This window comes from Rutilus rutilus, assembly GCF_951802725.1.
Source record: "Rutilus rutilus genome assembly, chromosome: 19".
In the NCBI taxonomy this organism is placed as follows: domain Eukaryota; kingdom Metazoa; phylum Chordata; class Actinopteri; order Cypriniformes; family Leuciscidae; genus Rutilus; species Rutilus rutilus.
The window spans coordinates 28,490,310-28,514,414 of record NC_140232.1 but is presented as its reverse complement, the minus strand read 5'-3'; the positions used below and the strand labels follow the sequence as shown (position 1 = coordinate 28,514,414).

The following is a 24,105-nucleotide window of genomic DNA, read 5'->3' as shown; positions in this document are numbered from 1 at the left end:
GCAGACACTTTATAGGGTGTTACGTAAAAATCAACGGGAATTAAAACGTGTCCGAGGGGTGCATTCAATGTTTCCTCAGACTACTATATGGAGAAATAAGTAGTCTAAATAGGCTACGGTATATAAAATCCACACATTCACAAATAAATAAATAAATAAATTATACAATGATCGATATAGGCTATCACAGGTTTGGCCCTTCCTGATTGTGTAATGTAAGGTTAAACACCCTTATGTATCACATTTTTTGGCAACCCTTCACTCATTGGAAACCCATAAAGCAGCTTAAAGCCAAACATTCATCACATGATTTTTCCTTTAAAAAGTTTTTTTGAACATTTAAGCAACCTCTTGGATAAGATCCAGTTAGAATTAGGCTAGCATGCTGGGATACTGCAGATCAATATATTTCCCAATAATTAACAGTTAACATTCTTCTTCTTCTTCTTTTAAAAAAAAATAAAAAAATATGATATCACACAATATGATATTATTATATTGGTTGTGGCTAAATCTGCCATTCATTGGTGGAGGTCAGTTTCAGAGATTGAGAACTTCTGTTTTCTGAAACAAAGCTTTTTGTTTGAAAAATACACTTCCTAATAAACTGATCTATTTAATTATTTGGGAAAAAAGAATGGACAAACAAAAAATAACAAACAAATAAAATCATTTAGAAGGAATCAATAAGAAACAAAGAATAATAGTTGAGCATAGCTAAAGTATTAACTTCAGTGATAATCAAATAATATTAACAACACAACTCTTTATTCAGCACATGACCAAGGCCAGGATAATTTACAGAATATATAGAATGATGCATAAATATGTGGAGAGAGAGAGAGAGAGAGAGAGAGAGAGAGAGAGAGAGAGAGAGAGAGAGAGAGAGAGAGAGAGAGAGAGAGAGAGAGAGAATTTAAGTCTTGCTCAAGTCTAGCTGTGGTCCACACCCATCTGGATGAAATCATGCTTTCTTTCTGAACTTCTCTGTATCATTGTACCTTGTTCCTGGACAAACACATTTTGTGCAATATAGGTTTATTTTGGTCACACTGATGGAAACAAATGCGGAAGAGTGAAAGGGAAGTGCAGCGTCCAGTCACATGATCGTATATAAACACTGAGAAGATGGTAGACATTTAATCTTTATAGTAATATACATACATACATATACACACTTTTTAAGATAAATTAATGTATTTACATCATGGATCATTCAGACAGATAAACATAACAGTTACACACATATTGAATTGTCTTACAACAATGTGTGAGTGTGTGTGTGTGTGTGTGTGTGTGTGTGTGTGTGTGTGTGTGTGTGTGTGTGTGTGTGTGAGTGTGCATGTGCGTGTGTTGTAAGACAATTCAATATATACATTTACATTATTTTTTATAAAAATAGCATTTGGGCATTTTAATTATCAACAATGGTGAAGGTTCGGCCAGTCCTGAAATAGTTCTCAATTTCCTCCAGACTTCGGCCTTTAGTTTCTGGCACACATTTAGCAGTGAAAATGATATTCACTACAGAGACGACACAGAAGAACAGGAAAGGTGCAAAAAGTCCATAGGCTTCCTATATGAAAAGATGTGAAAAGTTTGCCTTTTACAGTTATACTGTTAAAAATGTAAAATCAGATAAGAAACAGAACCATGTATAATATGAGTAAATTATCAAAACCAGCTTGTATTATCTTTTAATGACCTTGAACAACGATGTTAAGTTCAGATATGTATCAGATAAAAGAATGAAGATTAAAAATATATCTTCATTTCCTGTGTAAAAATATATTTATCTCACCACCACATGCATGAAGAGTTGCGTCAGAACAAAGGCCGTGATCCAGCTAACACCAACACACAAACCAGATGCTACACCACGCGCACCCAAGGGTAAGATCTCTGACATTAGCAGCCATGTGATTGGTCCCCAACCCATAGCATAACCTGCATGGCAAAGTATAATCAGTAATGTTATGCTGCATGGTATTCTACATGAGGAAATAGAACTAGAACTATAATTCTATGGGCCAATTCACACTGCAGCAACATATGCCAAACAATGCAGACAGACCACCAGATTACAGTGCGTCACTCACTTCTCAGACATTTCATGACCCGACAAATGAACGTTCAAACGGCAAAAACAAGCGGTGACCACATCGACACGGGTAACACGGATCCGATAAAACCCGACGAAGTGTCTGTTGCTGTTGGTTGGCATCTGTCGGTTCACTGTGAATTGGCTTTAAAAGTAAAAACTTCTAATTCTGAAAATGATGTAACCCAGTCCCACTGCCAAAACGATGGCTTCCCTGTAAGTCCCTTTTAAGCCATTTCAAAATAATAATGTTAAGCTATAACAACTAAAGTGTCATAATAATCAACAAGTTCAAACAAAAAGATTCTACAGTAAGTAAAAGCAAACTGTACATGAACAAACAACCTGAAACTAAGCAAACTCACCAAATATGATGACCATAGTGCTAATGAGAGGAATTAGAGTCATTGGATCGAAGGCAGGGCCCGTTGAGCCTCCGTAGGCGCTCTTCAAACCCTCTGTTAAGGTAAGATTGCCATTGCTGCATGGATTGTGGGTGTACATGGTCATTGAAAGCATGGCTATAAACATCAAAAATCCTAAAGGAAGAAAATAAGATATTTTATTCATTGGTCTGTTTCTAATGAATTAAATTTACCAAGTATAATACTTTATTTTATTCTACACAAACCTGAAGTGAAGAGCAAAGCTTTTCGACCTGCTTTGTCCATCAAACTTGCTGCAATAGCGACAGAGATCAATCTTACAGCTCCCACTAATGCGGCATCATATTTCGGTGCCTGAATGACAATTTTGTTTAAAACTTTTTTGTGTGTGTAAATGTGCTTTTATGGTTGTTGTTTTTTTGTTTCATGGTTTTATGTTTTTTTTTTTTTTTTTATGGTAATAAATAGGTAAATATACTCTATGTGACATACCAGTGATATAGCTGTCATGTGGAAGATGGGCTCCAGATATACCAGAATTGGGGTTATACCAGTCATCTGCTGCAGAAATCTCATGAAGACTGAGATTAGGATTGGTTTATAGTATAAAGGGGTTTTAAGATCACTCCATTGTGCGTTCTGTTGGTGAAATATATATGTATATATATTTTTTTTTTACAAGAATAATTTTTAAATCAAACAATAATTGTCAGACCCCCATTTGAAGAACATTAAATCTTTCAATTCAATCATACAATTTGCAATTTTTGAGATAACATGTTTTGGCTTAAATTCAAATGCATCAAACATTTAAGCAGCTTTTATACCTTAAAGGATTAGTTCACTTCAGAATAAAACTTCCCTTATAATTTACTCACCCCCACGTCATCCAAGATGTTCATGTCTTTCTTTCTTCAGTCGAAAAGAAACTAAGGTTTTTGAGGAAAACATTCCAGGATTTTTGCATGTAGTGGACTTCAATGGGGTACAATGGTTTGAAGGTCCAAATTGCAGTTTCAATGCAGCTTCAAAGGCTCTATAGCCAAGGAATAAGGGTCTTATCTAGTGAAACGATCGGTCATTTTCTTAAAAAAAAAAAAAGTTAACCACAAATTCTCGTCTTGCACTAGCTCTGCGATGCGCAATGCATTACATAATCACGTTGAAAGGTCACGCGTGACATAAACGGAAGTACCGACCTAGTGTTTACAAAGCGAACGTGCAAAGACTAATTCAAACGGCATTTACAAAAAAAAAAAAAAAAAAAAGTTAAAACAACAATGGCGGACAAGTTGGAGGAGAAAATGAGATGGGGTTTTTCGCCCTACCCTACCTTTTTGGACCAGAACACGCGTGACCTTTCAATGTGATTACGTAATGCGTGGCGCATCGCAGAGCTAGTGCCAGATGAGCATTTTTGGTCAAAAAGTACATACATTTTTTTTTTTTGACCATCAAATCGGTGTACCCCATTGAAGTCCACTATATGGAGAAAAATCCTGGAATGTTTTCCTCAAAAACCTTAATTTCTTTTCGAATGAAGAAAGAAAGACATGAACATCTTGGATGACGTGGGGGTGAGTAAATTATCAGGAAATTTTAATTCTGAAGTGAACTAATCCTTTAAACTGTCTGATTATTTAAGTTTGTGATTAAACAAATGGAACAATATGAATGACCCCATTCTCCCTAATTAAAGGGTTAGTTCACCCAAAAATGAAAATTATGTCATTAATGACTCACCCTCATGTCGTTCCAAGCCCGTAAGACCTCCGTTCATCTTCGGAACACAGTTTAAATATTTTAGATTTAGTCCGAGAGCTTTCTGTCCCTCCATTGAAAATGTATGTACGGTATACTGTCCATGTCCAGAAAGGCAATAAAGACATCATCAAAGTAGTCCATGTGACATCAGTGGGTTAGTTGGAATTTTTTGAAGCATCGAAAACACATTTTGGTTCAAAAATAACAAAAACTACGACTTTATTCAGCATTGTATTCTCTTCCGGGTCTGTTGTCAATCCGCGTTCACGACTCCGCAGTGACGCTGCTGACGTAAGACGCTGCTGACGTGCGAGAAGCTAAGGATTCTGTGTCAAAACTGAAATGCAAGTCTTCTTCTGTGTCGAAATCCTTAGACATGTTTGCGAAGATTGTTTTGTTTACAGCGTGCGTCTCCCTCAGACTGTAAACGAAGCTCGGGCGCACCAGATAACACGTCAGCAGCGTCACTGCGGAGTCGTGAACGCGGATTGACAACAGACCCGGAAGAGAATACAATGCTGAATAAAGTAGTAGTTTTTGTTATTTTTGGACCAAAATGTATTTTCGATGCTTCAAAAAATTCTAACTAACCCACTGATGTCACATGGACTACTTTGATGATGTCTTAATTACCTTTCTGGACATGGACAGTATACCGTACATACATTTTCAAAACGTGTTCCGAAGATGAACGGAGGTCTTACGGGTTTGGAACGACATGAGGGTGAGTCATTAAAGACATAATTTTCATTTTTGGGTGAACTAACCCTTTAACTCTATTTACATGGCCTTTTCTTTTATGGCAAATCTGCCCTGATAACATGATGTAATCCACTGCAATGTGTACTTTACCTTAGAGTTGATACTGCGCTCGATCTTACTGAACTCAGTCAAGTAATCAGAATTGGGGCCCCTGAGCCATTCTAGCGATTTAACTGCTTTTGTTCTGTTCCCTTTCATCGTGAGGTAACGTGGGGAGGTTGGCATGAAGCAAAGCAAAATCATCATGATAATCACAGGGACCTCCCCAGCCACAGCCAGCCATCTCCACGGCAAAATCAAGCCTGGAGAGAGACCATAAAACAGCATCATTCACAAAGGATGTACAGGACAGTGCTAGGAAATTCTTGAAAGTGTTGGACAAAGTGTGTTTCATCATACAGCCAAAACAACCTGAGAAATATGAGCTCTCTTACCAAGAGCGTAGAGTGCTAGACTTCCAAAGACAGCTGTGATCTGAGGACATGAACCCAGCGCACCCCTCACAGATGGGTGTGAAATCTCTGACACATACACCTGTTTGAAAAAAAAACATCAGCTGATGTCAATGGGACCCATTAGACAGTTCATTAATTAAAATTCCATTTGTTACAGTTAAACTCTAATGTCTTATATTTAAAAGGGTCATGACATGGATTTTTTTTTATTTTTTTTTAAATGGTCCTTGAGGTTCACTTATAATGGTAATAAAGATTTTTACACAAAAAAGACCAAATATATATGCGGAAAATAGATTATTTCCAGCCCTTATTCTGACCTTCTGTTTGAAATGATCCGTTTTTAAGGGGCGGCTCCTTTAAGGCTTGTCAGTTAACGGCTAATGTTATGATTGGCTAAAGTCATTGCATATAGGAAACAGGACAGGAAACTATTTCACGCAAGTAAGTGTTTTGAAACATTATCCATATAAAACTGTCATTTACAGACAGAGCATTATGAAATTATTTACTTACGATTTGTGATGCAGCTTATCAGATCCAGTACAGTTGGCTGCTTAATCTTTCAACAAAAGTGCCTTTTGCAAACTCTCCATTACGGTGTGCCTCGTTTCTGCAGTCAAAACAATCTGCAGTCAAACGCTCTGAACGCTTTGCTAGTTTAACGACGGGAAAAATGGTCGGCGCACCCGGCGCATGCTCTAAAAAGGTTGTCCTGCTTGTGCGCGAGGTTAAAGCTGAACGCTTCTCTAGCGAGGAAACGGATCTGCTTGTGCGCAAGGTTAAAGCCCGTGAGCAGACCATCCACGGGACAAAGTGTACGCGCGTTGTGGACCCGCCTATAGGCGCACATTACTAACGCGCTCTTTAAATAACAAAAAACATATATGACTTTGGTCAATGGCGCAGTCTATTTCAGTTGCCTCAAAATAGCAATGAGCCAGCAATGCGCCAGAACACACCGTGTTCGAAAAAATGGGCGCAAATGCATTTGCTGTTTAAACAACGTGGTCCAGGATGTGAAAATGATAACTGCGTCGGGCTGAAACTAGCAGAAAACACTTAAGTTGCGCCTGCCGCTGCATTGGCGCCAGATTTATGATAGGGCCCATAATCCTCCGACGCAATCTGGGAAACCATTAAAAATAAACCATACACTTGTTTATGACTCTGAGGTCCTTTTGAAGTCTGTGCAGAGACGCAAACAAACTTTTTACACAGGATGCGTCAAAGCGAATGTTCTTTCACTCTTCCATTTGTCCTGTTGTCAGCACACTCAAGTGCCTGGACAATATCAGAAACTGAATGTGCATCTGTGTACTGTATCCAGTGTAGACAGAGTCAGTGATTATAATGGGTTCTACTTGCTTTTGACGTGACGTGACGTTCACATCCAGTGTCGTCAAACGACTGGACGCCAGTGGGTGCGGCCTATGGTGCGATGATGTATAACTATTCATTGATGTCTTGCTCTGGAGGCAGTCATGTGCAAATGTATTTGCCCGTTTTACATCACAAATCCCACAATATCCAAACGAGCCATTTTTGGATCTGCTTTGTTTATAATGAGGAGGTAATTTTAAGCTAAGAGACTTGCAGGATGTTACACAGACGTCTTGTGTGTCAAAAGATCAAAGCAAATTTGATTTGTCATGTCATGACTCCTTTAACAACATGTGGTCACACAAACATCCAATCAGTAAGCAGTCTCTACAACCGATTCATTAAAAAGGTTGCACTGTGTTTTTGAGTGAAGCCAGCAGACATGTTAAATATTTCATGTCTGGGTATTATTTCTTGCCACCCAGTGTTTTTATCTCATCAGATTCAAATCAGACTGCAAACTTACTAAAAAATACAATAAAATTGTACCGTGGCACTGTAGATTTACTAGAGGTGTGTTCATCAATCGATAAACAAGATGGACTAAAACAGATAACTTACAGGAATGGAGCCAGAGGTGATACCACCAGCGATGCCAGTCAGAAATCTGCCCCATAATAACATCCAGAAATTTTGTGCGCCCCCCATCATAAGGAGACCTGCAACAGATGGTACTCCAGACAACATGATGCTCATCTTTCTCCCAACTCGGTCATTGAGCACCATGACACTCAGACCCCCTAAGGCTGCTCCAAGGGTGAAAATTGACTAAACGAAAGAAAAGTAAAGCTAGACAGGATTCCGTATTCTCTATATGTACCTGAAAACATCTTATATATGCATAAATGATCTTACACCAAACCATGATATCTGATGGACGTCCATTTGGAGCCGAGGGTCATCACCCTTTTGAAGATGGGGGATGACAGGGGATGGGAACACTAAGGCAAATCCAAAATTGAAATTGCCCAAAACAGCTGAAAACACAGCAAGGTAGAGCCTGCCATGTCTGAAAAGTACAAACAATCAAATGAATACAATACATGACTTTTTTTTTAACCAATATATACAATAAAGGAAACCGAAACAAAACAAAACAAAAAGAGTCACCTAATTTTGGTTGGGTTGTTTCTTATTAATGTGGTGGTTTCATCCGGACAGTCTGCCATCTCTCCTCCGTCTCACTCTGCCGACTGAATCGCTTTAATTCTCGAATGGGTATTACTGAGTAAGTAAGTGAAAGCAAAAGCATATTTTGCAATCCTGGGATTTCTTTAGGTAGAGAGTGGACAAAGAATTAAGGAAGCAAACGTCAGTACTTCCTCTCAACACAGATTAGAGTACAGCGTTACGCAACCAGAACTTTTCCATCAGCAGCCACAAGGTCATTGAGAGAGAAGCTTCCAATGTAGACCAATTAGGTGCCAGAACCTGCTACTGTCAGATTTCATATGATTGGTGTAGCGATGTGGATGTTGATTCATCTCAGGGACTCGAATGATTCATTAAAACTTTTTTAAAAATTCATTAATATATAAATATTTTTTAATTTGTTAAAAATAAAAATCATTCTGACGACCGAAATAAGTCTTATTAATCCTATTAAAAATGCGTGTGTCAACCACTACAAAAGAAACTCTGAGAACATACTGTATGTGCAAGCATCATTAAACACTTTCCTCACATATGACAACAAATCAGACAACGCAACCTTTCTCTAAATTGCTGTGAACAAGATTGACTACATGATAAACTGATTGATATAGACCTCATTCCTCGTTCCCAGTACTTACTTATTTTAGGCCTACTTCAAACAACAAATTCAAACAATTGTGCATTGACATTAACCACATTTTCTTTGCCTTTTTCTCCTTTTTTGTTTTAAGTGACTTTATATGAAATACAAAAAAATGTGCAGAAACAGAACATGAATTCAAAAGGGAATCAATCCCATCCTCTCCTCGGGTCATTTTGACCCGTAATTCATTTTCGTTTGATTTTTAGAAATTGAGTGTTCACTGGAGTGGTCCAAGACATTGGGAGATTTGTCACACTTGAACCTGGAATACACAAAAATAATTTGAGTGGATTCGAGGAGTTTATGTGGTTATGTGGTAATAAAAATAGTAACAAATTCTTCGCGGGTCATTTTGAATGACCCCCAATGAATGGGAAATGTGGAAAATGGGGAATTTTCTTTTAATTTGTCAAAAATATATTACAAATCTGCTACAATCCAGAACAAACACACACAAATGAAGGCATGAAAACAAACACACACACAATTCCCATTAAAATTACGTGGGCAAATAAAAATGAATCAGTCACAACTGCAGTGTATGAAATGGTTACATTTGAACACATTTACAATGCAGAACAACCCCAAATAACAAAATATCTCCAAAAATTTCTTTAAAAAAACATGTAAGCTTTCTGGACAAAAGAAAATGTATATGGAGGGAAGCATTTGTTACAAGTATTTATTTATTGTTGATATGTGGAATATATTTTTTCTCAACTGATTAGGTAGGCAGGCTATATATCTCCAAACTAAGTTCAATGTGCCTACTTCGACTAACACATTTTATTTTTACCACACAGCAACCTTCCCGCTTCCACTGGTTGCTAAGGTTACCTAAACTGTCGATCGCAAACCTCCAGTTGCTTCTAGCCAATCCTAGTGCAGAAGGCGGGACTTGTGGGTAGAAAAAAAAAAACACGCAAGTCGGACGTCCCCCGCGCACGCGCCCTGTACTCTCTCCCTTTATGTCTCGCGCTGTGGCCGCCTCCCGGTTTTGAGCAACACGGAACAACAAATGTGAAAAATTCAAACACAAACACTGTTTTTAATTCCCACACGCCCGTCTATCTGACTATTCCCATCGTCCCATAAATGAGACATGGCGGCGACCTTCGGCAAGATCGTCGTGGGGATTTTTGTGGAGATAAAGCGCAGCGATGGTGAGTTCATATTTGGGTCGCTTGTAACCGTCCGTTAAAGTCGTTTCCCCGGTTCGGCTAACGGATGCTAACGTTACCTCACAAATACACACGGCAGAAACGACAGTTTAGGTGGTTGAGCCTGGTATAAATCGATATATGGCGCTGAGTTTGGTCTGTTGCTGCTGGTTGCCGGGTAGTTAACGAGCTTGTGTCAATCAACAGTGCAACTGTCGGTTGACGTTAGCCACCTGCTAAACCGGGTGGAGTTTGTTTAGTTATCCGTAATGTGTGCGATTGTAACGTTATTTGATTTGAGCTCAACAACATCCATGTCTTATATTGGTAGGGAATATAATCATGGAAGTCCTGGTGATTCTGGATTTAAGTGGGTTAGCCATCTTAGGTCATTTGCAAATGAATGAATGTTTTGTTTTACAGATTGGGTGTAAATAAGTGTGGAGAGAGGGAGGTTGCTGGGTTTACTCAAACCAGCTGGTTTTGCTTGGTAGTTTTGAGCCTTAAACTCACTGTAAATTTTGATTTAGCTCACTTAAGTTCACATCAGTCACTCATTTGAAGGTATGGTGACATCTGAGAGTTTACATATTCATAATAATATGGACAGATGACTCAGTAAGTGTCATCATTTGAAGATGACAAGCAAGTTCCCTAAAAGTTATGTAATGTGGGCTCAGAGATTGATCTCTTCCTAATGGCCGAAAAGAAATGCTGACAGCAGAAGTTTGGGACTGGTTGCATTATATAGACAGACATATGATTAGAGACTGATATTATATATATATATATACACACATATATTACCAATATTCACAGTTCAGAACCAAATAAAGGCTTTTGCATGTGAAGAAGTCTATTTAATGTATTGTTTGGATAACTACTCAACTTTTTAAAGAACAGCAACTTATTTTAAGGTTAAAAATGTGGCCAAAGACAGATGAAAACTATTTTTCCCCTTTACAACTTTGCATAGATTACAACGATAGTAGTAATACTACTGTTACATCATTCTTGTTGTTAAATAATACAATTCCATTGTAGTTTAAAGGTAATTAATTTAATGTTGTGTCAAAACCAAACACACATTGTTCTGAATATTTGTTATGGACACTTACAAATCATCTGTATCTTATTGGTCATAAAAACACAATACATTTGAGATGTTTAATTAAGATTAAGGCAGTAAATCTGCAATGACAATCAAATTGGTTTCTGCTGATGTCTCAGTATAGACATGTAGATTTAGGAAAAACTAGTGTAGTTTGTGTCTTGTGAGCATTCAGTGGGATTTCATTGGTATTAGCATCAATACAGTGTTGAAGACTGTCAGAACAGATTATGATTTGAACTCTTTGAGAAGGCTGTGTTATATTTAACTTGAGTTTGCAGCAAAGAAACGAATGGGCCTGGATCTGTTGACGTGTTAAACAAACCACTCCTGTCTCTTTGGGAAGTTTTGTGTATTGCGTAATAGAGATGACTGTGTTGACTCTGAAGACGAGCAGTGCTTGTGACATTTTAAACAGAGGAGGTCTCTAGTGCCTTTTACTTAAAGCAGGGTCTTGACTTTTCTTTTGGCCTGATGTTGCATGCTGGGGTTTTAAATAGCTTGTTTTATGGCAGGATAATATGTGCTTTTTCCTGCTGATGCCGCTGTTGAATAATTGCAGGGATGGTGACGTGCGATTTAGGAATAGCTCTGCTGAATAATAGATACGGAAACATGGCTGTTTGTTTTCGGTGATGCTCTGAGACTTTTCAGTAGTTGTTGATGAGCACAACTTCTGATGCAGGTTTTTGCGTTCATGCCATCTTGTTACATGACCTCTTCAAGATCCACTCAAACTTGTTTAAAATTTCAAAACATTATGAATGAATGTTTTTCATTTGTCTTTCTCACTTAGAGCTGTTGGATTTCTTACAGGGCGAATACACCAGGCCATGGTGACCTCTCTGAATGAAGATAATGACAGTGTTACTGTGGAATGGATAGAAAATGGAGACACCAAAGGGAAAGAGGTAAGTCTAGTAGCCTCTCAGCTGCCTTTGTTATTAATTATGGATGGAACAACATTCTGGTGTTGTTAGGGTGCAGTATGCCCTCAGTCAGTGGACACGTGCCGTGTTCCTTTTAAATATGAATTCTGCAATCATACCCTGGCTGGCCTGTACCTTTTTTAATATTAGGACATTCTGTATGCTTTGGTATGAGCAGTGTTATTTTAGTGTAGAGATGCTATTATAGGTTTTATTACTATTTTGAATCAGTTTTTATTGTTATATTTTCCATTTTTGTTAAAAAAAAATAAAAAGTTTTTTTTATATTTTATTTTAGTTAACTTTATTTTTTCTTTCAAAAATGTGTTTTTAGGGTTTTAGTTTCAGTTTCAGTTAACTACAATAACCCTGTTTTGGATAGAAGTTTTTTGTATTGTAATTTTCACTTTTTTTTTGTAACAGATTGATTTGGAGTGCATATTCTCACTAAATCCAGATGTTGCTGCAGAGGAAGAGATTTCCTTGAGCCCTGTTACACCACCGCCTCCTACACCCAGCTCTGTGAAAGTCAACAAAATCCCTAAGGTTTGTACAAGATCACAGTTAAATGTTGAGTTTTGCACTCTAATTGTTTGCATCTTTTGAACCTTTTTGTACGCTTTTGTTTGTGTGCAGAATCGTAGAACTATTGCACCGGGAAGAAGTGAAATCCCATCCAGAGACAACAGAGGTAATATTTGCTCTTATATGACTCATGATTAGGGCTGCACAATAAATCAGAATAATTTCTGAATTGCAGTATGCCCATGTGCGATTATTAATCTGCTAAAGACTATGATTTAATTAAGTATTAAATATGTAGTGTGCACGTGCTGGGTGCTTCAAAATGAAGGGGTGACACATGCATGTGTCAGGGTCAGTGTTGCTCAGTCTGAGGCTGTGTAGTTTTCATAGATTGCACACTCCACAAGCACTTCATCTTGTATAACAGAATTCTAATATTCAGTGCTATAATTATTCTTTGAACCTTTAGACAAAAAAAAATATATATATATATATATATATATATATATAAATAAGTAAAGTTTGCATTTGTTTTTTGTTAAGTAATATTTGATACATCAGACTTTTATAGAAAAAAATATGGAGCCCACACTTCAGTTTTAGGCCCAGAAATATGCAATTTGGTGCAGTTGTTGCAATGGGCAAATAGGAAGATGAAATTCTAATAACTTGTAATGTAAATTAATGTGATCTTTATAACAGTATAGCAGACTACTACATAAAATGCATATACATCATTTGTCACTCCTTATTTTTTCCAATTATATGTCTTAGTAAGATTTTAAGTTTTTATTGTGGGGGGTAAAACATACAATGCGATGCACCTGGGTGCATACAATAGGTTTTTCAGCAAAGTTTGAATCATGTTGAGAATTAGGGTGACCACAGTCTCGAAATTGGGAGCTTACAATACCACAATAGGTAATATATATTTACTAAAAATGCGATTGCTGTTTAAAAATCAATTTTCGCAGCCGTCATGTTCTTGCTAGAGCGGGAAAACTCCCAGCCAACGCATATGTAGATTAGTATTTTTCTGCTGATGTCGACTGGACGGAGCAAAATAATCAGTGTGGACCTCATCAAAGTCGTTAAATACAGCTACACCAGCCGGGACTTCATCTAGACACATTCTGGATAAGAAAATCAAACCTGCCAGATCCAACGAAAAAATAAGTTCAAAATGCATTGAATCCGTTAAAAACGCATTTAATGTTTGCATAGGCTAATAAAGGAAAATAAACTAGACGCTATGAGGAAATGTATTTTTGATAAAATGTGATTTTTATTTTTTTTTACCTACTAATGTAAATAAATATTTACATAGTATAAAGGCCCGTTCACATCAAGAACAATAACTGTAAAGATAACGATAACAGTATTAGTGTCCACACCAGCAAACGAAAATGTTCTGTTTATTATAAGTTCACGCTCAGTTTTGTCGTCTGCCGCTTTAAATGCTCAAGCTCTTTAAAGTAGGATGGATTCTGATTGGCTGTCATTGTTTTTGTGTTCTCTGTGCCGTTATCGTTATAGTTGTGGTCTGGACTCTGCTATTCTTATATATTTTGAATGATTTTTAGAACTGTATCTTTATTTTTATAGTTTTCACTCTTGGTTTGAACGGTTCTTAATAGTAGAAAATGTATGTCTCACTCCCGTGTTCCACATTTTCCCATAAAATCACATCTACTGTCCTGCTACAGAGCAATAACCAGGTGGTCACCCCATTAGCTGTAGAAATATGATATGGCAGGCTTTATAGGGTTAAAGTCGGCATGAAATTAACATTCACCCTATCTGTTTTATCTTATTGTGAATGATAAAAAAAGTAAAATCAACAATTTTGACCTCATATCATAATTTGTAATCAAAATGTCAACTTTTATTCAAATTAAATTACTTGTCTCAGCATACTACCATACTATGCCGGCTGGGCTGTGTTTCATAATTTGGAAAGCTGTCTACCTGAGTGGCATTTTTGCACATTACAGGCATGTTTGAGTGCTCCTGTTAAGTTTTCAGACATAGTCTGACTGTGATTTGGTGACTCTTATGTGTTCTGTTGTTAAGTTGTCTCGACTCGGGCACGGCCGGCCCAACAGCAGCAGCAGCAGCAGCCAGAATCAGCACCCCCTCCACCTGCACAACAACCCTCTCAGCCCACACAGAGCCAGACCCAAAGAGAGCTAATTCAGCAACAGAACGGTAATATGACACTCCTCAGTGCTTTTCAGTCTGTTCATGTCAACCCCCTTTTCCCCATAGGAAAACTCTGAAAGCCAAACTGAGGCCTCCTGCAGAGGATGCATGTCATGCATAAAGACAAAGCATCCTTTTGGAGTCTTTATTTTGCAGTAAACCTAACCTTGATCATCTGTTTGTATCTTGGCTCAAATCTTGTGGGGTGTGATTTGGACACCCCAGCCGTCCCTCTGAATGTCAGTGACCGTCTGTGACCGGGCAGCCTTGACATGACTCTGAACTGTCCTGATTAATCCTCTTGCTTTGAATTTATGAAGCTTACAAGAGTCTGTCTGCCGAATTAATCTGGAATCAAAATGCTCAACCTGTTTACTGTGCGCCGCACGATACTGCACATCCTTTGGCCCAGAACTACAAGCTTTCTTGACTGATTTGCTTGAATTGCTTTGCTTGTTTATTGATTCACAGATGTGTTGTGATTCTCTCTTAAACAATTCTGAATTGATCTGATCCATGCAGTGTCTATTGTCAGGTTATTTCAGCCATATTTTAATTTATGTATGCCCCTATGTTGTTGATACAAAATTGAGATGCTTAGACAATAATTTTGGAATTAGATCATAACTCTCCGAAAGTCAAATCACCAGGGGTCTCATTTATAAAGCATGCGTACGCACAAAACGGGGCTGGAAACGTACGTACGCCAGTTCCCACGCAAAGGTTGTGATCTATAAAAAACAAACTTGACGGGAGAATGTGCGCACCTTTAAGCAAACTTTGAGCCGTGCGTACGCACATTCTGGAGACAAAGGGAATTGGCGACACCGATGGTGAGCTGCAGTTAAATGTCTTTTTGGTCACTTTTAGACAGAAAATCTAAAGAAAATTAAACATATACAGAAAGATAATACAAAATATAATTTCACTCACCAAGCCTGCCACTTGAAGCAAATATCCATCCCTTCTTAAATGTCCGCGCCGGCGAGCGCGTTTGGCCGTTTAGTGAAACTGACGCAAATAACAGTTTAAATAAATAAAATAATGATTTAAACTATGTTTTACTTCTGATATAAACATTTAGATTAAATATGCCTTTAATATTTCAGGTTAAACACTTAAACATGAAATCATTACTTAGAAGTTACAACATTTTTTATATTCAAATTCAGTCAATAGAAATATTTGCTGTGGATGCGATGTTTTTGAACACTTTTCCTGTGGCGTGCTGTGTTTAAATGCTTTAACCACAGAGATAATTGCTTATCATGATAATACCAGATTGTCTGAGAAAATAGTTTCGTGCAAATAATGCCCAAGGCCTTTCTGTTTCCATTAAAAATATCAATTAAAAATACAATTCGGCCAGTGGAAAAGATTGAGAAAAACTTTCTCTGAAATGTATTTTACACTATTTGATTTATGTATTCAAAAACAAGGCAAGGATAGGCAACTACATGATTTTTATTAATGTAATGTGTCTTGTACCGTTAAACGTTATCACGTGGATGAATAATCATATGCAAATGATATGCAGATGAGGGTATGCATAGTAAAACAAGGCGTTGTAAGCTCCATATATGGTTATTTCGGGTGGAGACGCATGTGCGCACAATCTTCCGCTGACTGGGATTTATAAAGTGAATTCTGCGCAGGTTCTGGCGTACGCACGGTTTTATAAATCCGAATATTTTTTTGCGTACGCCATTTTTGGCTTTCGGGCGCACGTACACTTTTAGTAAGGTTCCTACGCACAGTTTTATAAATGAGACCCCTGGTGTCTAAAAATTCCTACCCATAGTTTAGTGTTGCAATATTCAATTGCAACAATAGTCATTGTTCAAATTGCACACTGTTTTTATGTAGATGAAATTAGATTCTGAATGAATATTAATGACTGTTATGTGGCCTAATCTTTTATTCCATGTTCTACTGATACTATTGTTTGCAAGTAATAGCAGTCATTTCAGATATGGTGTGGACAATCAAGAGCGCATAGATAAATGACTTTGGAAAAGGCTTGCTCATAGAATAGAGCTCTTTTAAGATGGAGAGGGCTGTTGGCGCTACCATGTGCCAGCTGCCAGAGGCTCTGGCTTGCCTCTATAGCCACTCTGTCTACACAAATACACACTTTTTTTTTTTTTTAGAGGGAGATACAGTGGGAGGGGGTGGGTTGTAAGAGAGGAAGCGATTGTTGGCTTTGTTAAAATGGAATTGTGCTCTTTAACAGCAAGGAGGAAGTCGAACTGTGTGAAGGAAGTTGAAAAATTGCAGGAGAAGAGGGAGCGGCGCAGGATACAGCAACAGGAACTGAGAGAGAAGCGAGCACAGGTGAGACTTCTCACCTTTCTGTCATTATATCTCTCTGCCTTGTCTCTAAGCTTCTAATTGTAATGTGTTTCTCAGGTTTGACTTATAGATTATTTCACCTGATGGTGTTCCTATTGTGAATGTGCTTTTGTTTTGAAGGAGATTGATACAACGGTTCCAAACTATGAAATACTTCAGATGATCAGAGACTTCAGAGCAAGTTTGGACTATCGACCACTAACCACGACAGATTTGGTAGGTATTAATAAAGAAATATCTGGGTAATATTTAATTTACAAAAAAAAAGGTTTTTGAGCTTAAATGAAATTTTATTCAAAAAAAATATTACCATCTTATATTTTTCCATATTTTCTTTATGATGGTAATTGTTATTTAATTTATTATTCATTGTTTTATTTTTATTATGATGATTATTTATTCCGCAAATTTTCTCTATTTGAGTTTGGGGTGGAATACTACCCGGACAAGCTGTATTTGAGATTCACTTTTTAATGATGATAATGATAATAACAGTAATACTGAAAACAAAATTACATTATTATAAAAATCTATTAATAAGAAAAAAACGATAACCTGCAATGTTTTATAATTCAGTCTTGGGTTTGTTTGTTTGTTTGTCTTTTCTACTTTGAGAAGTAAAATGTAATTCATGTTTCGACAGATTGAAGAGCACAGAATATGTGTTTGTGTTAGGAAACGACCCCTCAATAAAAAAGGTAATGCCTCAGAAAGGACAATTGGTGTACTTTAATAAAATAAAATAAAAAAGATATACCTTTTTAAAATTTTTGATTGACTTATGTATTTTGTAATTTATTTCTAATTTGTGTTGTAGAGTTGACAGTAAAGGACCTAGATGTGATCACTATTCCAAGTAAAGATGTTGTCATGGTTCATGAACCAAAACAGAAGGTGGACCTGACTCGATACCTAGAGAACCAAACATTCCGCTTCGATTATGCCTTTGATGACAGCACAACAAATGAAATGGTTTACAGGTAGAGGATAATTCATTGCTCATTAAACAAGAATATTTCTCAATATAATTGATCATTGTCAGAGTAAAATAACTTCTATCTCCTCTCTCCAAAGGTTTACTGCAAGACCTCTTGTGGAAACCATATTTGATAGAGGAATGGCCACATGCTTTGCTTATGGCCAAACAGGAAGTGGAAAAACTCATGTAAGAAGTGTTTATTTAATATAATTGAGATTTTAAAAATCCTGTTTGGATAGTTGCCACAAAAAATACCACAATACCTGTACTGCTCATTTTATATATATTAGAATAATTGGACGCAAAGCTCATCAATTGCTTTTTGTTTTAGACCATGGGTGGAGATTTTTCAGGAAAGAACCAGGATTGCTCTAAAGGAATCTATGCATTAGCTGGTAATTGATGTTTATTTGGTCCTGTAATTTATTTAATCTTGTAATTTCATTCAAACAACTCATTTATATTTGTGTCATGCACACAGCTCGAGATGTTTTTCTCATGCTGAAGAAACCAAACTATAAGAAGCTGGATCTTCAGGTTTACGCAACGTTCTTTGAAATTTACAGTGGAAAGGCAAGTGGCTCTGAGTTACATTCGCTTTCCGTTATTTGAAAATGTGTACCATTTGAAGAACTGTATGCATTTACAAGATGACTGGATTATTTTCATTTCACAAAATATGTCCATTCATTGATTTGTTTTTGATTATCAGGAGTGTTATTTTAGAAAACTAATGACTCATGGCTGTGATGTGATGTGAACTAAAGCCTATTTTTTAAAAAGGACAATTCGTTTAAAGTCTTTGTCTTCTTAGGTATTTGATCTGTTGAATCGGAAGGCTAAGCTGCGTGTGCTAGAAGATGGAAAGCAGCAAGTGCAAGTGGTTGGGCTTCAGGAACGTGAGGTCAAATGCACTGAGGATGTCCTCAAACTCATTGAAATGGGAAACAGCTGCAGGTAATACTCGCTGGGTAAAGCAATTAACATGTACACTGAATTATTTGCTGCTGATTAAAATAAGCATATCTCTAAATCGTTTCCAAAATACGATTCATGATCTTGAACTTTGACCTGAATTTTCTTCCTATTTACCATTTCAGGACATCAGGTCAGACCTCAGCCAATGCCCACTCGTCCCGTAGCCATGCCGTCTTTCAAATCATACTACGAAGGAAGGGTAAGATGCATGGAAAATTCTCGCTCATTGATCTGGCGGGTAACGAGCGTGGAGCGGACACGTCCAGCGCTGATCGGCAGACTCGTTTAGAGGGAGCCGAAATCAACAAGAGTCTGTTGGCTCTAAAGGTCAGCGCCTTAAAAATACCACACCAGAGCAAACTCTAGAGCATGGGTTGGCAACCTTTTGGTCAAGAGGTGCCATTTTGAATTTTCAAGTTAATCATTGTGATCTTGCATGTCCCAAATATTAGGAATGTATCAGAGCTCTGGGCCGTAATAAGCCTCACACCCCATTCAGAGCGAGCAAGCTAACACAGGTCCTCAGAGACTCATTTATCGGTGAGAACTCCAGGACATGCATGGTAAGTTTAAGCCCTCTTTCTCAAACATTGGGATTGGGAGTTGCTCAGCTCTAATTGTGACTGTTTCCTGCTCAGATCGCCACCATCTCTCCTGGTATGGCCTCCTGTGAGAACACGCTGAACACTCTGAGATATGCCAACAGGTGAGGACATGGCACTGTGTTGTGCGTTTATGAAAAAGAACTCTCTCGCCAATGTAGCTTCTAGCTGTTGTTTTCTTGTTCAACCATTTTGAAGATATTTTAAATATCACTAAAAATGTTGCCTTTAGTGTCTTTTAAAAAAGGAATTTTTTTATTTACCAATGATTTGACATGCTGATGGGAAAAAGTCTTGTCGTAACTTGTCTCTCCTGATTGGCTGTGCTCTTCTCTTTCTCTCTTGCTGTTTTTCTCTGTTCTTTCTTGCCTGTCTTCAGAGTAAAGGAGTTTGGGATTAGCCCCTCTGACATCCCCTTCTCTCAGGGGGGAGGAAGTCGCTCTGAACCGTCTCCTACCTATGAGTATGAGCACATGTCTATGCAGCTTCCCACCTTGTTCTCAGTCAGATACACTCCAGCAGTGTTGGGGAGTAACTAAAATAATAGTGATAAGTTATTAACTTCATTTATCAGTAGTGTAATAGTTGCCAAACTGGTTTAAAAAAATTAGCTTTTTCATGAACAAGCATTTTTTTCCATCTCATGTAGCGAAAAATGACAAACCCCTAAATCATTATTTTTTTTTTGTTATATTGTATTGCAGTCTTATAACTAAAACTCAAAACCATAATTAGTTTATCACTCAAATGATGTTTAATTTTATCGAATCACTGTGTTCTGTTTAGGGATGTCAAAAGTATCACTACCTCAAAACTGGTATCAAGTATTGCCACAGTTCACTGGTATTGCTATCGATGACAACTACTATAATTTTTGTTTCGTGAGAACCTTAGATCAGATCAGTGACTACTTCAAAAAAAGATTTACTGATTAATTTGACCCGCTCAGTAGTATCTTCATAGAATTTTACAGCTTGTTTGTATCGATATATTTAGTTAAATGCTATTTATCCATGTGTTGTGTAAATGAAGGTGATTTATTAGTTGTTAGTGTAATTTTTTTACAGTCAATACTTCTCAGAAATAATACTGTTCTGATTCAAAATAATATAATCCAATAGATTTATTATAATTAAAGTCATTTAATTCTAAATACAATCTTAAATTGATTACATTATGAGAGTAGCTTGTCTGGCCATTTCAAAGTAGCTTCCCCAGCACTGCTCAGTAGATAACCAACATCCCACGTTGGCTTTTAACTGATGCATGGAAAATAAATATTCATACACAGCAATGTGTATAACCACTGTCTGTTTCATTTTTAGACACATTGGCTGCACTCACGTCTCACACTAATGGTTGTGCTTGGTGTAAACATTTTTCATTTCCCCTCTGATGATCTGCTGTCATTTAATTTCTCTAACCCTGGGAATGTCTGGCATTTCTGTGGTGCTTTTGTCCTTCCTTCTCCTTTAGTAATAACACCTATATTAATATGAATGCACATAAACACTGTACATAATTCGGAAAAATGAGATGACACCATAAACAGTTGGCGTTAACTGCACAAATGGCTACAAGTTGTATGATACAATACAATTTTAAAAAACCTGTTTGTAAATTTTGTCACACCATGCTTGTTAAAAGTATAAAGCTTTAGACTTTTTGTACTAAATAATGTAAGGTTCTGTTTTAAATAAGGTAAGAGTATACAGTGTGACTTCAGGTTACACTTTTTTTTAGTAAGTACCCAGATTATATTGAAGCTTTTCAGTCCTGTGACCTGTGCATGGTGTCATTTAGCTCAGCATGATTGCTCTAAAAACATCATCATAAATGCTGTCAATCTGTGCATTTAGAGTGAAGGAGCTGACCGTGGATCCTAATGCTGTGACGGAGGGAATCCGCCCCAATGTCAACGCTATCAACCAGCTGGACATCATGGATGAGGATTGGGAGTTGGGTAACTCCCCTCAGAGAGATGACCTCAAACTGCTCTGTGAACAGAATGTAAAAATACATATTTTCTCCACTTTAAAAAATCAAGCTTGATGACTTTATGACAACTACTTCAATGTCTTTTTATACTTTTTAGACGTATATTTTGTGACCATCTGTCTACTTACAAGTGTGCCGCACACGTCCTAAAAAAAGCCAAAACATTTTGATCCCCCTGTCTGACTGGCTGCAGTATAGAGCTTATGCACAGAGAAACAAGTGCGCAGCCATGTTTAGAATTTTTGTCTTTGAACTTCCATTTTTGTGGTTGCTGTATATTTCTATGGAATTGCTGTCCAAGAGTAATTAGCTGGTGAAGCGGATTTACTTACTGTAGAGTTACTGAAGGTTATCATGAGCACTATAATGTTTGAAGCGGATGTCGTAACAAATGTCAGTTGACCCGAGAAGATTTTAAAACGAGCTGTTCATTCATAAATCTGTAAGATCTTATCTCCATGCTGTGGAAATTCAAACCGGAAGACCGAACACAACACAGAAAAATTCAATTACACCTCAAATCATTTTAATTTTAGTATTTTTTTTTTGTGTGTTTATAAAGGCTGTATTTGTCATCAATGTATTCATGCTTTATAAAGATAAATATTGATCAAAATTAGGCAGGCAATCGATTGGTTGCCTCACTCTCCTTTTAGATGCCGTGGATCATACACCTTCTTATTATAGGTGTGATAAAAGCTTGTGTTTGAATATTGACAGGAAGAGGAAGTCTCCCCTCAGCTCTTCACGTTCCATGAAGCAGTGTCTCAGCTGGTGGAGATGGAGGAGCAGGTTTTGGAGGACCACAGGGCTGTGTTTCAGGTGTTTGTTTTGGTTTTAACTGTGCTTTCACTCTAGAGCTTTTTAGGCTATTTTATGTCAGCGTTTGGTTTGCTGTGCTTGCTTTTTTTCCTGTTTATTTATACTGATAAGCTTCTGCCCCAAAACTGAAAAAGGGAATTGCTATTGATGATGTTCAACACTGTGTGTGCTGACAGGAGTCTATCAGGTGGCTTGAGGACGAGAAGGTTCTCCTGGAGATGACGGAGGAGGTGGACTATGATGTGGACACCTACTCCTCTCAGCTCGAGCAGATTCTTGACCAGAAGATCGAGATCTTTATTGAGCTCCGAGGTAATGCGTCCTCTACAATGAATTTTTTGTTTTTCCTTTAATCAGAAGAGTTCAATGTTGTCCTGATGGAATGGAGTATTAATGGATGTGTGTCTTCTTGTATTATCAGATAAAGTGAGGTCATTCCGTTCTACGCTCCAAGAAGAGGAACAAGCCAGCAAGCAGATTAACCCCAAGCGGCCCCGCGCACTGTAGCCTGGAACTTGCTCGCGGAGGAAAAACAAATACAAGAGTCTTGTAGGCTTCATGATAGTATTCAGAAGTATTCTGAAGAAACTCTTTGCTACTTTCACTTGTGAAATAACGCATTAGGTGATTCTCTTACAAATCAGCAGAGGATAAATAAGGGGATTTTGCTCATTAAAACCCCTGATGAATGATTAAGATTCTGAGGAAAGTGTTAGAATTTTTTTTTTTATTATTAGTATCGATTTTATTTATTTACTTTCTTATTGTAGTTTAAGGGTACAGATTTGTATCAGTTGATACATTTTCTACCCTTTGGGTTTTTATTTTATTTTTTAGTTGTACCACTGAAATCCTTCCTTCGAAGTTGTTCTTAATTGTATGCATGAACACTCAGCAACTGATTATCACTCCGTTCCCGGCATGACTGACTTGGTTCATCTGCACTTTAAATAACCTTGTTTTCTGGGGGTCCGTTTGCCGTACTCGGCACGGTGAAGGTTTCTGTTGATTGGCTGTTGTAGCATTTTACTCCGTTTCACCTTGCCATTTCTTGAAGTCATTCTAATTGAAGTTTAAGACGTTCTCAAAGAAGCATTTAATGCACTGGGGAAAAAAAATGTTGAGGTTATGTGAACGAATGTGAGAATATTCAGCAGTCATGTTAGTTTGTTGGTTTCTCAAAGACAGCTATTCCTTTTCCACATAATACTCTCTTTGCCGTCTCTCTCATCTGTTTATCTGTAGAATGCTTTTGTGCCATATCATGTTTCCTTGTGGAAAGGAAGTTAACAGTCCACCAAAACACTCATCCCTTGGTGTTTTACTTTGAAAACTTCCCAACATTCTCACATTGCCTATTAAAATGTGTAAGTGTATTAAATTACAGCAAGATTCTCATAACAAATAGGGAATACCACTTATTTGCTGCTGATGTTTTCAGTGTTGGCACCTCTCAACTCAGTGGTTGCTAAATAAAGAATTATTCAACAAAATTCTGCCTTTTTATCCTGTTTCCTTACTTTCCTTTTGATTACTGTTTTTAAGAGTACTTAAACTGGGATTTCTTGCCTTTGTAAAAAATAGTTTTATTCAAGAGATTGTGGCGACTGTCCAATAAGGTTGAGAACGAAAGTGACTCAAGGGTAATGTAGTGAGAGATTAAGTTAATAATTAAAATTAAAAAGCATAGATAGATAGGTATCTATCGATACCATTAGCTAGATACTATCTATCGATACCATTTGAGTGGATGCAGTTCCAAAGATATTGTCCTAGGGGGCGGTGTTTTATAATTTGA

General features: G+C 37.4%; 2 protein-coding genes across 5 annotated transcripts; one reads left to right on the top strand and one right to left on the bottom strand.

The window, feature by feature from the left end:
- Nucleotides 1-1,127: 1,127 nt before the first annotated feature.
- On the bottom strand, nt 1,128-8,127 carry slc2a6 (solute carrier family 2 member 6). Its single transcript, XM_084388857.1, has 10 exons — nt 7,962-8,127; nt 7,707-7,860; nt 7,413-7,619; nt 5,448-5,547; nt 5,104-5,315; nt 2,980-3,126; nt 2,733-2,841; nt 2,467-2,640; nt 1,802-1,947; nt 1,128-1,576 (listed from the first exon to the last, which is right to left on the bottom strand). Exons 1-10 carry the CDS (start codon nt 8,018-8,020, stop codon nt 1,415-1,417), a joined length of 1,470 nt encoding a protein of 489 aa, XP_084244983.1. The 5' UTR covers nt 8,021-8,127; the 3' UTR covers nt 1,128-1,414.
- A 1,462-nt stretch (nt 8,128-9,589) lies between these two features.
- Nucleotides 9,590-23,797, top strand: kif2a (kinesin family member 2a). Of its 4 annotated transcripts, none has more exons than XM_084388769.1 (21): nt 9,590-9,812; nt 11,717-11,831; nt 12,273-12,395; nt 12,486-12,540; nt 14,448-14,582; nt 16,810-16,910; nt 17,049-17,144; nt 17,572-17,626; nt 17,746-17,908; nt 18,003-18,093; nt 18,239-18,302; nt 18,389-18,480; nt 18,722-18,864; nt 19,008-19,212; nt 19,338-19,448; nt 19,524-19,591; nt 19,867-19,950; nt 21,347-21,497; nt 22,206-22,307; nt 22,484-22,619; nt 22,729-23,797. In XM_084388769.1, the coding sequence occupies exons 2-21, from the start codon at nt 11,754-11,756 to the stop codon at nt 22,812-22,814; spliced, it is 2,139 nt and encodes a 712-aa protein (XP_084244895.1). In that variant the 5' UTR covers nt 9,590-9,812; nt 11,717-11,753; the 3' UTR covers nt 22,815-23,797. The 4 variants fall into 4 exon arrangements, with proteins under 4 accessions (XP_084244895.1, XP_084244897.1, XP_084244894.1 ...); XM_084388768.1 differs by having other exon boundaries at nt 9,603-9,812; nt 11,737-11,831; XM_084388771.1 differs by lacking the exon at nt 19,867-19,950 and having other exon boundaries at nt 9,592-9,812.
- The last annotated feature ends 308 nt before the right edge of the window (nt 23,798-24,105 follow it).